At 39.3% G+C, this 16,561-nt stretch overlaps 1 protein-coding gene across 1 annotated transcript in view; it reads right to left on the bottom strand.

Moving 5' to 3' along the window:
• The window catches only part of LOC140924805 (uncharacterized), a 39,208-nt gene continuing 22,647 nt past the window's right edge, over positions 1-16,561 (bottom strand). Inside the window, exons 3-4 of the mRNA XM_073374811.1 lie at positions 2,604-5,913; positions 1-984 (exon numbers count right to left, since the gene is read on the bottom strand). Of these exons, the coding sequence (XP_073230912.1) occupies positions 923-984; positions 2,604-5,913 (3,372 nt within the window). The 3' untranslated portion in view covers positions 1-922. The remainder of the gene's footprint in view (positions 985-2,603; positions 5,914-16,561) is intronic.

The raw sequence follows: 16,561 nt of genomic DNA, 5'->3' as shown, positions 1-16,561 counted from the left end.
AGCGCTGATCGGCGTTCGAACAACTGGGCCCTGATTGAAATACGGAATGATCAGCTGGAAAGTTTATAATCCTGGATGTTTTGCAGTCGTCAGCATTTAATGACACACAGTTTCCAGGCATTACTACTTCAGGCAAATCACCAATGAAAATAACAACGAACAAAGGGCCCAATAAGGAGCCCTGAGGTACGCCCGATCGAATAGCACACCATGTAGAATTTATTCCTTCTATGACAACTCTATGACAACTCGGTCGGTGAGATATTCCTTACACCAATTCAAAGCGCATCGGAGATGCCAAAATTACACATTTTTGCAGCAGGATATTATGTGCTACTCTGTCAAAAGCCTTTGCAAAGTCCAGGAAAACAACGTCCACCTGTTTGCCTTCATCCAAGGCCTTTGACCATTGATGGTGTGACGGAACTAACTGAGAAAAATCATATTATAACTTAGATATCTACTTGGCATTTCATCACGTTTGTCAAGAACAGTACATTTACAAAGTTTATCAAACCAAAGTAATACTTGTGTTCATGTAAGGCATGTAAGTGATTGAGCTTATTTGAAGCAAGCGTAAATTGAAGGGCAGGCCTTGACGAGAGTAGCAGAAGTCACGTGGAACGAAAGAAGCCCTGACTAATATAGTAGACATAGGTTCAGAAGGTCTATACAACTTTGACGTCTCCACTATGAGGACGACTAACTGGTCCTGGCTATCCCCTCTCCTTGTGCTCCACGCTCCTCAGCTCATGCGTCACCTTCCCCCGTAACGTATCAAAATGGCGCCTGCTTTAAAAAGTACAATTATCACCTGTTCACTTTAGGGTCTCAGACAAGACTACTTCATTGAGATCCTAGGTATATACATTTATGTACAGCTGTGACAGTAGTTGTCAACTTGAACATATTTCCTCTCAGTTTACAAGTTCTTTGTTTCCGTTGCATCTTCGCCATATTTCAAACTGCTCTTATCAAATGCACCTGCGATAGAAATAAAAAAAAAACAATCATGACGGTTCCCTTTTGTATGTATTCTTTGCACGATTTTTTTAGCCATCGATCAACATGCTTCTGTTGCTCGTTGCGCTAAATGTTTCACCTAAATATCTGACACAGATTTTTTCAAAGTCAAACAAAGAACAAAACCTTTACACTTTGAGGAATCATTTATATGCTAAAAATTCAGTAAAGTCATATTGTATCACTTTCAGCTTAAATGTGATTCGTATAATATTCGCATTGCATACCTAGTGTTCCGACACGGGGAACTAATTTAAGGGAGGCAACCGCGACTGCCGCGACTGGCAGAATAAGAGGCATGCCGAATAATGAGAGTAAGCGACGTCAGCCGCCACCAGGGGAGGTGGGAGGGACGAAACTTCTAAGTCACTTCCACTGAACCCCGTTGAAGTAACTAAGAGGCGGGCAAAAACTAAGCAATTCTAACCAAGGGCCGCAATGCATCATGCCACGAGCGCGCAGGCCCAACACCACGGAATTTAAAAGAGTTACTTAACTCCCGCGTCACCGGCCAATTATGTATGCAGTGAGAATATTTTACTTTATTTCAAATTCTTTCGATTCGTTTGCTGTTTGTATACTGATCAGATTATAGCTTGAAGCAGGAGATTGATATCAAGCCAACCATGCTATCCCTTGCCGCCCGAGCAGCCCGAGAAGCCTGTGCAATGGTTGCCCAGAATATCAGCCATCTCCTCTGGTACAAAATCGCGACTACGAAGAGAACTAAAGCAAAACGTATTGTAAAACCCAATCGAATCGAATGAAATACTTTCTTGAGGGCATATTAAATCTTTCGACTTCTCCGCGGAACAAGCATCATAAAAGAGGCGATTGATGACAAAAAACCTCCTTTTAACAACACACGAAATCGACAAGGGAGTTGGCCTTAGCTCATTTGCCAGAAAAATACCTGCATAAAATAGAAGTTGCAAAATCAAATGCTTCTCCACCTGCTTGGGTTAGATTAAGTGCCCAGGTAATCTTCCCGTTTGGTTTCAAACTCTCGCCCACCGGTAATTAGTACGTATACCCTCTGCGCTGTCTCTGGTTCCCTGAGGATGAATCTTTTTAAGACTAAAAATACTAGCAGCTTTTTTTTTAGCCTGTTCCAGGCTCTCAGATAGTAGGGATGAAGCGGTGAAAGGCGTGCGGAGCGACTCAGTCGCGGAACCTGGAACAGGCTACATTTTGTCTTTCATCAGGTACACCCTCCAGAAAAAGTGTGTTTAACACTTACTTCTCTTCTCTGTGAAACGGTATATTAATAAATTGTCTTCGTATGCCATTTGGAATCTCAACTATCGTTTTCTACATTTTCGTTTTAGTTAGTTATAGATTCGAGCATGCTTTAAGAAATATTCCATAAAAATCGGAAAATAATTAAATTCGGCCTTCTCTCCAGATGCCTCACTTCCATAAACAGGGTTGGAAAAGACAATAAATAAATAAAAAACTAAGAAAACTCAGTATAACTCCCTTAATAGTATTTTTCAAAATGATGTGTAGTGTCACGAACATTAATTTCACAAATTTTGACTAAGATAACTAAAAACCTAAAAATGATATCAAATACAAACCTTTGAATGTCACATTATCTCCAATCAGCATAAAGGGTGCCCACTGCATGATGTCAGAAAAGCCAGTCTCTCTCATCGACTTCATGGCCTGATGAAGTGATTCACTGGCACTTTCACCATGAACAAGGTTGTCGTAGAAATGATTCATAAACCACATGGTAGCTTTGTCATCTACAGCCCACAACGCCGCCAGCACGGCGCGTGCACCCGATGCTAGGAATGCTCGAGCGATTCCAACAATTCCCTCAGCTCTAATCTGACCACTTGCACTATGACAGCAGCTAAGGACAACCAGCTTGGCTGTTAGTCGAACTTGTGAAATTTCAGCCATCGTTAATAAGTAGTCTTCTTCGTGTGGAGTTTCGCAGGAGCTGATAGGGGAAAGAGCTATTTCTCCACGTTCGGCATAACCATGAGCAGCGAAGTGAATGAGACTTACTGAATGCATGCTTTCCAGGACTGCCTGCTTAGTTGCATCCTTTCCAAGCAACGGTTGAACACCGAGCAGTCGCCCAATCATCTCTGCTTCCTTTCTCGCCCCAGGCAGTGGGTTTAACTGTAGAATTTTACCTTGGTAGTATACATCACTAACGTCTGGCTCCCCTACGATCAGTGCACCGGTTTTACTATGGTAGTCTGCTGGACTGAGCTGAATCAACTTAAGAGTTGTCAAGGAAGGGACGATGCGAATCCTGAAAGTATCCGATAAATACTGTCCATTATCATCCATTAAAGCAGCAAAAGGAATTGGATACAACAAGTTATCCGGTATAATAATGATTTCTGATTCTTGGAGTAAGTCAGCTACAGGAGCGACTATCATGCTATAACCATCAGCAAGGGTTAAAGGTTTAGAGTCGTGATTTTCGCCTTCCTCTTCCTCGATAAGACGCAAAGATTCGAAGCTGTCATTCTGAGATGGTTTGCATGATAGCGGGGAACTTACACATGAAAATAATGATCGATCTTCGCATTGGTCTTGACGTAGATCAACAGAGCCACCAAATGTCTGACTTCCAAACATTTTATCTGCACTTTCTTTGAGACTCGTTTGTCGAAAAACTATCATTTTGTTTGGCTTAAGGATCCAAAAGTACATATCATCATCGAAGCAGGAAACATAAAGACAAGAACTAAGTGCATTTTTGTTCATAATGTTCTCAATACCAATCCATGACTGTGGGTTGACTGATACCCCTTTTTCCACAGAGTACTTATCTGAAAGTACGTCTGTCAGTACTCTGGATCGTCCAAGCTCGGTAACGTAAAGAGCTTCATAATAACCACCTGTAGCAATTAACAACCTACAAAGAAGAAGGTAAGGGGACACATGCTCATCAAAAAAAGAAATTTTGAATGGATCTTTCACTCTTAAAAAATCACGCAGTTCTTCGCACTTCTGAATGCTTTCATGCAGATTTCGTCGAACTTCAGTTATGCTTCCTCCTGCCACTAACACGTTCAGAGCAATTGTAAGGTGGCTGTTAAACTGCATTTCAATGTCCCCTATTTCGTAACTTATCTCACGTGCTTTATTAGCAAATTCTTGACTCTTTGCAGTAAGTTGAAATTCTGCACAAAGTTTTCCCAGATTTAAGTATGAAGCTCCAACACCAGCTTTGTCTCCGATTTCTTTATCGATCACTAGTGCTTTTTGAAGGTATTCTTCAGCCTTGGTATATTCACCAACAGATTTAAACACAGTTCCTAGATATCTGTAAGCAGATGCTTCTCCTTGTTTGTCACCGATTTCTTTCAAGATCACTAGTGCTTTTTGAAGGTACTCTTCAGCCTTGGTATACTGACCAACAGAATGAAACACAGTTCCTAGATTTCCGTAAACAGATGCTTCTCCTTGTTTGTCACCGATTTCTCTCGTGATCAATAGCGCTTTTTGAAGGTATTCTTCAGCCTTGGTATATTGACCAACAGATTGAAACACAGTTCCTAGATTTCCGTAATCTGCTGCTTCTCCTTGTTTGTCACCGATTTCTTTCAAGATCACTAGTGCTTTTTGAAGGTATTCTTCAGCCTTGGTATATTGACCAACAGAAAGAAACACAGTTCCTAGATTTCCGTAATCTGCTGCTTCTCCTTGTTTGTCACCGATTTCTTTCAAGATCACTAGTGCTTTTTGAAAGTATTCTTCAGCCTTGGTATATTCACCAACAGAGTGAAACACCGTTCCTAGATTTCCGTAATCTGCTGCTTCCCCTTCTTTGTCACCGATTTCTTTCCTGATCACTAGTGCTTTTTGAAAGTATTCTTCAGCCTTGGTATATTGTCCAACAGATTGAAACACAGTTCCTAGATTTCCGTAATCTACTGCTTCTCCTTGTTTGTCACCGATTTCTTTCCTGATCACTAGTGCTTTTTGAAGGTATTCTTCAGCCTTGGTATATTGACCAACAGAATGAAACACAGTTCCTAGATTTCCGTAATCTGCTGCTTCTCCTTGTTTGTCACCGATTTCTTTCCTGATCACTAGTGCTTTTTGAAGGTATTCTTCAGCCTTGGTATATTGACCAACAGATTGAAACACAGTTCCTAGATTTCCGTAATCTGATGCTTCTCCTTCTTTGTCACCGATTTCTTTCCTGATCACTAGTGCTTTTTGAAGGTATTCTTCAGCCTTGGTATATTGACCAACAGAAAGAAACACAGTTCCTAGATTTCCGTAATCTGCTGCTTCTCCTCGTTTGTCACCGATTTCTTTCCTGATTACTAGTGCTTTTTGATGGTATTCTTCAGCCTTGGTATATTGTCCAACAGATTGAAACACAGTTCCTAGATTTCCGTAAGCAGATGCTTCTCCTTGTTTGTCACTGATTTCTTTCTTGATCACTAGTGCTTTTTGAAAGTATTCTTCAGCCTTGGTATATTGACCAACAGATTGAAACACCGTTCCTAGATTTCCGTAATCTGCTGCTTCCCCTTCTTTGTCACCGATTTCTTTCCTGATCACTAGTGCTTTTTGAAAGTATTCTTCAGCCTTGGTATATTGTCCAACAGATTGAAACACAGTTCCTAGATTTCCGTAATCTACTGCTTCTCCTTGTTTGTCACCGATTTCTTTCCTAATCACTAGTGCTTTTTGAAGGTATTCTTCAGCCTTGGTATATTGACCAACAGAATGAAACACAGTTCCTAGATTTCCGTAATCTGTTGCTTCTCCTTGTTTGTCACCGATTTCTTTCCTGATCACTAGTGCTGTTTGAAGGTATGCTTCAGCCCTAGTATATTGACCAACAGAAAGAAACACGGTTCCTAGATTTCCGTAACATGTTCCAACTCCGCGATTATTTCCAGCCTCAATCATGATGCTGAGTGCCTTCTGGTAAATCTGTTTTGCTTCCTCGTATTTGCTTGTTTGATGGTAGATGTTCGCTAGTTTAAGTAATGTTATCCCTTCTACTCCTTTTTGGCCACTATTGTGTAGTGTCACTAGAAGCTTTTTACCACATTCTATCGCACGGGTGTGATCGTACACACGAGTATAGCCATCAAGAAGTTTACGGTATACATAGACAAAAAGTGGTGTGGTAAGTTCTTTGATTGTCTCTAGGGCTTTACCGTTAAGGAGCACCAAACATTCGTTAAAGATGTCTATTGCTTTTATAATACGTCCAGTGTTGAAAAGGAAAGTTGCAACGACTACACCAATATGAATGGTCTGTCGAATCTCCAAGATGTTGTCCATGACGCTTTTTCTTAACCTTGAGAAAAAAATACTTTACGAGTAAGAAAGTGGAAACAAGATTCTTAACGTCTTTTTAACTGAAAAGTTAAACTTCTTAGGCAAGATAATCAAGCTTTCATGTAAAATTTACTGAGGTAGGTCAGGAATATAAGGATTATAAGTGTTGTTGTCGCGTGATTTATTTTATTTCGGTTTTTTCGTAGGCGCGGCCGAGTTCCGGTTAGGTTTCGGTCGATGTTAGATAGGATTTCGTGACGTGTTGACACTAAATAACATCGACCGAAACCAGCTTTCCTTGGGAAGACCATAAGCCACGTCGTTCAATGCAATACAGCTGAGTCTATTACAGATTTAACCTTTTTTAGTGATATGACCCGGAAACGACAACATTGACCGTTTTATAACTCGAATTAACGCAAATATAACATCCTCGCTGCGATCGATCAAGTGAGCGGAAGTCGACGGGATCATTTCAGTCATTGTGTAAGATGCCGCTGACATATCGATGACTCATCTGGTTTTAATAGGTCGATGTTATCTCCCAGCTCTGTGACAGAGGGCGGGAAAACGCTGTCAGTTTTCTTTTTCGTGAATGAACAGTCAACAGTCAACAGCACAAACATGAAGCCTCAAGCTAAAAAGAAACGATTTTCAAAGTCATCCCTGAAGAGAAACAGCAGCTAGTGGAGGAAAAAGATGCAGATAATATAAGGAAAGTACTTTGTAAATCATTCATTCAGTGGTTTTGAGAATTAAATTTGAGTTCTTATAGGTATTGCTGGTTTTCAGTGTCACGCCATTCAAAATAGATAAAAATCAAAATCAAAACTGTTCAATAGATAAAGTCCAGAAACTGGGAAATGAAAGGAGGTAAATATATGCAAAGACCCTCGCCAGGATTCAGGTCAGAGGAATATTTCGTATACGAGATATTCGAAGAAACGTTTTACCCAAATTTATGGAAATTTGTATGGAGACGCCATGATGGTGCTCATCCGGATGAGCTCCAACATGGCGGAAGGAAACCAACAGAAACATCTGTTACTGAGTTTTGCTACAAAAGCGTGAATTTATTCTTCGAAGAACTCATACACATTAAAGAATTACTTTTTCTAATACATGAGCTGTTTAGATAGGAAAATTCCCTGAAATAAGTCATTTTTTTAACCTACATGACAGCTTCCTTGGCCGTCATGTAAATGCCGCGGCAGCCTAGCTCTTTATTCCTGAGCTATGTTAAGAAATGCAAGAATACGCAGAACGTATCCCTGGAGGGATCGGATGTTGTTCACTTTCGAGGAGTATCTTTAAGGAAAAACGTATGTTATATCGTGAAACCATGCCGAGAAATAGGCCAAAGTTTTGAAGAAAGTCTTCGAGAAGGTAAGCTTGTTATAAAAAATTAGAAATATTTTGAATGACTAATAAAACAATTATTGATTTCCGCTTTCGTAAGATGAAAAGAATTATGCAGATCTTGGAGGATGTCATCCACCTCGGCCGATAACATCCTCCTCAATCTGTATTATTCTTCACACAAACTTCACTTCCTACTCAGCCTCATTCAATAATTTCTCAATAACAGTAGCACTAACCATAAATGTAATATCCACCATAAATGTAACGAAAACCCGAACCATAAATGTAATAAATTATAAACCACAAATGTACTAACATTTTAACCATAAATGTAGTAAGTATAGAAAATCGTATGAATTTGAGTACATTTCTTTATTTATGGCACGAGTGATGTTTCAAAAGTTAAAATTGCACGAGCAATTTCACTGATGGTTAACAATAATTTTGTCCGGTTGTCAGCCATTTTGCCTGCGTTTCTATTTCACACTTCCTCGCTTTTCCAAAGAGGATTCGGTACTGCCTGGTACTGTGTTGTATAGCCTCTATTGACACTCTATAAACTGTTAATGTTTCCCTTGTTGACCAATCAGAAACTTCATTATTTCATCTTTTGTTCTGTCACTCTAATGACTGCCAAAAGATTGACATCATGGAGGTAGCTCAGTAGGTCACCTAGGGTATTTAATGTTTGATATGCGTTCCGTTTTCCATAGAGCGAAAACTTTATCAACTATCGTAACCAAACAGGTTAGTTATCAAATTTTTATATGTATTTTCTTTCTACGGGTAACGAGCCCGCGTCTGGGGATAAGGTTGTGAGGTACTGAGGGAAGACTCTGTCTTCCATGTCACATCCATTCTAATACGAGTTCAACGCGTTTGCTGAACAAGACAAGCAACTGTTATTTATTTTCCGTTTTTAATTTATTCAGTTTTCAAACACCTTGCCATCAGTTTTACAGCAAAGAGCCTGTAATCTAGGCTGCAGGTCCCAAATTCAGGGACTTAAAAAGCTCAGCATCAGTGAAAACTCGCAATGCTGCAAATATGAGGAATTTACAACCACATTTTTGTTTAACTATATCTTATGATTTTATAAGTTTCTTTGATCTGTGTCCTCTACTAGCAAGACGTTAATCAATAAACACCTTAATGCGACATTTCCCCTTTGTTAATAGTTCCACCGAGTCCGACTATGTCTTTCTGGTCTCAGACTACATCGGTCCGTTATGAAAACTCAATTGGAATACGCATCTCTTTTCAGGGGATAATACACAGCTGTACGTAAAAGTAAAAAAGCTCATCCAGCAATTGACCCAATCCCCTGTAGCTTTTATTAACTGGGCTGCCTCAAGGCACGCCCTGGTTCATAAAATGGGTAGTTTTCTTTGTCGAAAAATGAACACTATCACTTATTAACCCACTAACCCAGAGGGCGTTGCGTGATCCTTCAAAAACTAATTAATAATTCATAAGCCCATTGACCTATCAAATAATCACATACATCACTTACAGTGACTTTATACCGATAAAATCTCCCCTTATTAGTATGCGGTGTTTTATCAGATATAAAGTCACTGCACGTGACTTATACTTATGAATATTAATTATCAGCACAGCAACTGACACAACAAATGGTGGGTGAAAAATTGATGTTCTTTCAAAATAACATACGAAGTAAATTTACTATTGCACAAAATCAAACGTTGTTCTTTCACCAATTTTATCAGCCAAAAGGTCAGTGACTGAAAGGTAATATTGGGTATAGTAGTGTCCAAGCGTTGCACTTAAGGTCGCTCGATTAGACTTTTTAGGGGGGGATACCTCCCAAGTTTGAGCATTAACTACGTCGGCATGAGTAAAGATATGAGGAAAAGGTTACCACAACTGTATTATATAAAGATGAAAATTTTTTATGATCTGGGCCCAGTTGTTCGAGCGCCGATTAGCGCTTAACCCGGGGTTAAAATTAACCCAGGTTTGTTTTTCTTGTGTTCAAAAGCATTTTCTCGGATAATTTTCTCTGTTATTTTTAGAGCTTCCAATCATCAACTTGTAGACAAAAAGAATTAAAACTGAAATGCTTTTTAAGCTTACAAATCTGAATTCAAATCTCGCACTAACCTTGGGTTATCTTAACCTAGCTTTGAACAACTCGGCCCAGGATTTTATTACAATCGGAGTCGCCATGGCAACGTAATGACGCCATTACGTTTTTTATTTATCTTTGTGTTTCTCTGTACCAGGAGTTTTTTGAAGAAATCGCTTAAGGGAGTATGTACCTGCCATAATTTCCTCAATTATTGCAAAGTTTGAACAAATTTTATGGGAGCGTTTTGGAAATATTTTGAAACGAAGTTTTAAGAATCATAAAAAAGTGAAATAGCATACTATCTACACAATTAGCTAATATTTTAAGAAAATGATAAGCTTAGGAAAAGCGGCTTCACTTCATAGTAGTTTGATCCCATTGAAAACTGCGTACAAAAAAAAAAGAAGAGAATTGCTCCCGACGATCGCGAGTAAGAAGAATTTTATTAACCTGCGTTCAGCTGCTTTTGTTACAGTTTTTGCATGCAATTTGGTACATGCCTACAAATTTCGCATTATTCAGAAAACCGCTCGATTAATTTTTTTATAAACTACACAATCCCGAGATCAATTGTCAATAAATATACCCTGTAAGTTTCAAGAACATTGAAAACTGGGAAGGCTTTTAAATAGGGCTTCAAATATAACCAACTGTCCTCACTATTCACTGGCATTGTTTTCAAGTTTCATATGCACGTGCACGAATATAAACAAGGTTATATAAGAGACGTCAAACTAAATAGTTTGAATTAAGCGGGTAATGCTTTGCAATGCTTTAAAGTGGCAGTGTCCTTGCAATCAAGTTCTCAAAATCTTTTGCTGATGTAGAGTCTGCCAGTATTTAGAAATCTCAACGAAAGAAATTTTAATTTGCCCTACCACCGATCATCAACAACAAATCGTTTCGCTTTCCGAGAAGAAGGAAAAACCGGAAACAAACAACTCTCTCTATAATTTCCTTGTTGGCATCTCAAGAACTGAAACTGAACATTCGAATCTTAAACTAGGAAATGTAAATGCCTGGATCAACGTACTCACCAAGAAATCTGTCTCACCAGATTGAGAAGGAGAAGTACCAAAAGGAAAGAGAAAATTGAAAACTCTGGGACTGTCCCTGCAGTAAGAAATAAAGCCCCATATGTTAATGATTCCCCAAAAGAAACACCCTAGCCCCTGATATACAGCGTTTTCACTCACGTGGCTAGCATTTATGCAAATTTATTGGAACAAAAGAAAGCGTTTACATAAGAAAAGAGTTCAACTCCCACAGGACTTGTTTGGGACACCAACATGGCCGCCGTTTCATTGTTTTGGGACACCAATATGGCCGCCATGACGTCATGAGAAAACTGTCTATAACATACACGACGTGTCGCGAGGCAGCATGTCCTACTGATGAATCGTTTGGAGCTTTCATGCCAGGGGCACCAATGACTTTTTTCTGTAAAATTTGTTGGAAGGAGCAAATATTGCCTAGAAATCTCTAAAACTTGGGAAAGGCTAGCCTGTTCCCATATCCTCTATTTTCTCTTTTAAGATCGTCAAGCGCGCGTATGAAAATAGAAATCGGGGGGATTTATTGACCGCAAGCCAATATTGGGAATTTTTCTTGGTATTAAGGGGAACTCAAAGTATTCACTTTCCTCCGAAGAATTTTGTGGCGCCTACTTTGCTATGAAGTCCTCAACGGCTGTTTCGCTGGGCAAGGTTAACGAACACAGCAATCGAATGTAGCGGTGCCAAGATGTATTACAACACTTACGCTCTGAAAACCTAATTCCATCAATATTAACCCGGTAAAAAGAACGACATTTGGAACTGTTTTGCTTTCCAAGAAAGTGAAAAGGAGTAACATGCTCCAATACAAACATTAGAAAAAAAAACGGAAATGATTTATGTTTTTGACATAATATGTATGCTACACTACCAAGAGCTTACCAGGAAATCTATCTCTAAGAGTACAGTGAAGTACAATAAAGCTTTAGGACTCTCCGCATTTTACGATCAGAAATCAAAGCTTCGTACGATAACGATACCAAGAAAGGAATACGCAGTTTAATTAACATGCATGAAATAGACGTAGGGTTTTTTTTTGTTAATATCAATATCTACCCGGCGTTACATGTCTGTATCAACTGGGAATATTTATAAGCTTTTCTGTTAAGGGAATCCATTTCGTAAAGGCGAAACGATTTGATTGTACGAGCTCTTCAAAGAGTTGCTTCGAACTTTTGAAATCACACGACAAACGATCCCTACTAATCGAGGTCGAGTTTTATGATTCTGTTATACACAATCGCAATTCAGGAAACTGCGAAAAAGATAAGCTAAGATGAATTTATTTTTTATAAACCAAGCTACTTACCTCGAAGTCAGCCGCCCTTTCGTGCCTTTATCAGATGTGAAAAAATCTGGGACTTTCCCTGCATTCCAAGAAACAAAAGCTATAACAAATTCAGAACTGGATGCCGAATAGTTAGAACCGATTTCCAAAATGCATGTCTAATATAAATACCTTAATGTGTACATTTTTGGTGTCGAGATAACGAACCGATAACGAATAGTCCAAAACGAGTCATTCCACTAGCATCTGCGGCATATATCTGATGCCTCGTACCCAGACGTCTCTCTCTCTGTGCGCGCAAAGGAGGGCGGGAAGGAGACAACGGGCTTCCCCCTGCCGTCTGTACCCTTCCCATGGTCCCTTGCGGTTCATCACCAGTCGCTTGCCTCTACCTTGTGAAAAACGAAGCGCCTGAGGAGGAGGCTGATATATCCGTATCCGTAATATATAGATTTAGCCAGGGCTAAAAGCGAAGCTCTCGATAATATTTATAGTTTGTTCAAACAAAATAAAGTAAAAACCCGTAACTAAGAACCTGGTTTTTAAGAACCTGTTAGGCTTAAAATTGGCACTTAGGCCCCCTCTATACAAGAACCTGATCAGCCTAAAAATTTAAAACGGGTTCTTATTTTCAAAATTTTTAGTACCCTTGGACAAATAGGATAAGTCAACATTCAGGATCCCCTTTGGAGACATAAGTGCCTTATCATCCCTACTGGGATGTATTGGTCTGCAGATTTTCTGCAAAGAATAAGCTGAACACCACTAAATACTCTTAGCTACAATTTATTTTTCCTTCAGAAAATAAGAACCTATTAATTTTAAGAACCTAAATAGCCTAAATTTGTCCTAATTACCAGTTATGTAAGAACCTATTTAGGCTAACTTGGGAAAAAGCAGGTTCTTAGTTGCGGGTCTTTTCTGTATAAAATCATGTAATGCTAAGCGGCGAAGGCAACGCCGGAGAACCGTGAAAAACAACAATAGGTCTAATTAGCAAAAAAGCAACTTTGCACGTGCAGCAAACTTTTTTTGTACATTTCTTTGCCGTTGTTTTGCACGACTACGACGTGAAACTTCCAGAAACTTCTTAGTTACAAGTTTTTTTCGTTCACTTTTTTTTCACTGCCGCTCATTTTCACCTTGCATTGGTGGCCGCTAGCATTTCTCATTTTGTCACCGCCGTTACAAAATTTTCATGTTGTTCTTCCAACAAAAAAAATGTCTCCTATGTTTTTTATCTCTCGCTCTAAATCTCTGTCGCCCTTTTTCTCGTTGAGCTTAGCAGGCCTGCCGCCTACTTTCTCTTTTTCTCTGTGTTTCTCTTGCTCTATATTCCATATTTGTGGACATGACAATTAATCTAAGCTTAATACTTTAGAAAACACGGATACAGAGACAATTTCCGCTTTCCATCTTCCTCTTCATTGACTCTTTAGTTGTTTCTACTTTACAAGACGCAGGTGTCTATGCGATTTCCCGTCAAAATAACCTCGAGTTGCATTTGGGTTGCCATACCTGTTGACTGAATTATTATATAGTATGCCAGTGGTGCGGACGGACGGTCTCTCGGGCTGTTTACGGTCACGTGATTATCAAATTTTCTTGGATGGGTAGTTTACCACGTTTTCTCTTTTCTCTTTATATCTCTCCTGAACGGTACCAAGATATTTTAAGAAACTGCATGATCAACTGACAGATATGAATGAGAACATATCAACATGCAGCTTAGCAGCATAATTCAGTGTTATTTTACTCGGCTAGTTTATTTTATATAATAATGGTGTGAAGTTTGCATCCACCTCACTGAAAACGAAAATAGCCATTTTAAATAAGGCAAGTTTACATTATTTGTCTCAAACTAGTCAAAACAATCTTAGCAAAATCTTTCTTTGGAAAAGAGTCATTTCGCCAATATTACAGGGCGCAAAACAAACGAAAGTTTAAACTGTTTCGCTTTTTTAGAAAGTAAAAAGAACTACCATCCTCGCATACAAACATTTTTTCAACAAAACTGAAATGAAGTTTGTTTGTGACATATTATGCAAATCTGTCCGGGACTTTCCCTAAAATTGCGACAAACAAAACCGCTTTGTCCATAACGATGTCACTGATAGCTGGGCGTTATTCACAAAATCTCGTCGGAGCCGAATTCGCTTGGACAACCGACACTTAGCTATGATCGGATCGACTAGTTCTACCCAAACGGGGATCATACAACCAAAATGAAATTCTCTTTGGTGTTCGAATGGTTTATCCTGAATCAAAGCCTGTCCTACCTCTAGACTGGTGTCCTGTGAAGCGTGAAAACAAGAGTTTTATCATCAGGGGCACCCAACGAGAATATAGTTCAAACCACTTAAACATAGCATTGTTAAACGTATTTTAGAATTTAAACGGTAGATATAGGCATATTTTCATCCCCTAAAAATTTTTCATCTGTTCGGATTTCCTAGCTGAAAGTCTAGTGATCCGAAAATTATAGCGATCAAAACTTACCTTTTCGAAAATTTCATCCATAAAAAAGGCTCCCGAAAATTCTAGGTTACCTTTTTCGGGTAAAAATCCGTTTTAAATAGGCAATTATACCATTATTTAGATGTTCGAAAATCTTAGGAGAGACAGGCAAGCAAGAAGTTTTACAACAAATGTTCCGAAAATTCTAGATCTCAAATCGTCTTCCGAACAGATATTTTCCGAAAATTGTCGTTGGGTGCCCCTGTATCGTTCTCGCTGTGTAATGACTTCTTAACTGTTTACGCCAGCAATGAATCTATTTGGTCATATCATATGAAAAATAAATAAGAGCTCGTCCCTAAGCAAGTAACGCAAGCCATAGACAAAAGCTGGCTGAATGAAAATACCTTCCTCAACGTCTGTAGCGTTCAGTGCGTTAAGGACTTTTCCTGCACTCTTAATTTATGTTCTCGTTATGTTTCTGGTGAAAAGACGACTGAAAGCAGCATAAACCAAACCTCAAACCTCAACTAGGCTTCCGTGCCTCTTAACTAGTGTGATGAAACCGAAATTGAAAATAATCCCTGACTTGCCCTGAATTCCAAGAAACAAAATTCACAAAGTCTGGATCGGAGGAGAATTGGCTTGGACTGCTGACACTTAGTTGCGATGGGATCGACTCGTACTGTCCAAGCATTATAATGGTAAAACACCGACAAAGTCATGGCTTTCTCCGCAAAACGTGAGACAAAGGGTCAATAGGGATATGGGTAGCCCTCTAAAAAGGCTCCAATAGTAACTTTTAAATGACACAGAGCAACAATTCGTGCATGAATTCGCTTACTATCTCCGACAGCCTAACGGGCTGCATTAAAAGGCACAGTTAACAGACAATATGTAACGTCGAACAGATCACATGGACACACATGCATGGAGTAAAGCCTTCTAAAACATTAAACACGAGAATAACCGACTTCTTTCGTGCTGAATTGAGGAAAATTTGACTATTATATATATGGAAAGAGGCTAATTTGAAACAAATTGAAAACTTTCTCTAAACGCCCTTGTGGTTGTTTCAGTCTTCCTTAGACGTTCCAACAAGCGCTTTTGTAGTACGCAAGCATGAATAACACGCAACAAGCGCTCCTTGATCAGTGAACACGTTCACACACCTGCTTACCATCTTTGTGAAAGGCAAATCGTTGCAAAGACAGAGTGCGATCTGCGTCGAGTTAAAAGTATAGACATTAAAACCTTATGGTTGGTTATTTGAACAAAGATTAGACGGCAGGGCCTGCGGAGCAGTTTTTAATTTTCCATATAAGTTAACAAACCTCGTTATAACGAACATATTTTGCCACTCTCTTGACCTTTCGTTATATCGAGGTTCCACTGTACTTAATTTTATTCATTTATTTTTCAAAAAGTGGGGGGCCCTGGCTCCCCCAGCCCTTCCCCCTGCGGGGGCCCTGGACGGGTTAAACTACCGTTTCATTATTTAAAATAATAGTTGCAAAATATGACACTTATACACTGGTCCTTCAATAGGCTAGTCTGAGTATCAGGCTTTTCTAAGGAGCTACGAGACAGGAGATTTTCGCTTTTCTTTTCCCCTTTTTCCTCCAGAAACACCTGATACTCAGGCTGTCAACGGGCCTTTAACATCTTCCAAAAACCAACCCTCACTTTCAAAACGAGACCAAGTGCAAAAACAGTCCTCATTATAAAAATGATTTTTTTAATGATAATATAGATAGCTCATTTCACATCTAAGTTTTTTCACTGACTTGACGCAACCCGTAAATGGACTGAGGACAACCTCGTTCCCAGGGACGGGTATGAGAGAACCCTGGGAACGAGGTTGACCAGAAAGTTGCATACCTTTGCGAGGGCAAAATGTGGTTTGCGCATGCGCTGGAAACGATCCACGATCTTAAACTTGCGGTGCATTGAGGGCTAGAGTAATATAACTACACCAACGAGGTTACAATCAAAGATAAGTTAAAG

This window comes from Porites lutea, chromosome 14 (assembly GCF_958299795.1).
Source record: "Porites lutea chromosome 14, jaPorLute2.1, whole genome shotgun sequence".
Lineage (NCBI taxonomy): Eukaryota > Metazoa > Cnidaria > Anthozoa > Scleractinia > Poritidae > Porites > Porites lutea.
The sequence above is the reverse complement of the archived record's forward strand: the minus strand, read 5'-3'. Positions and strand labels throughout refer to the sequence as shown.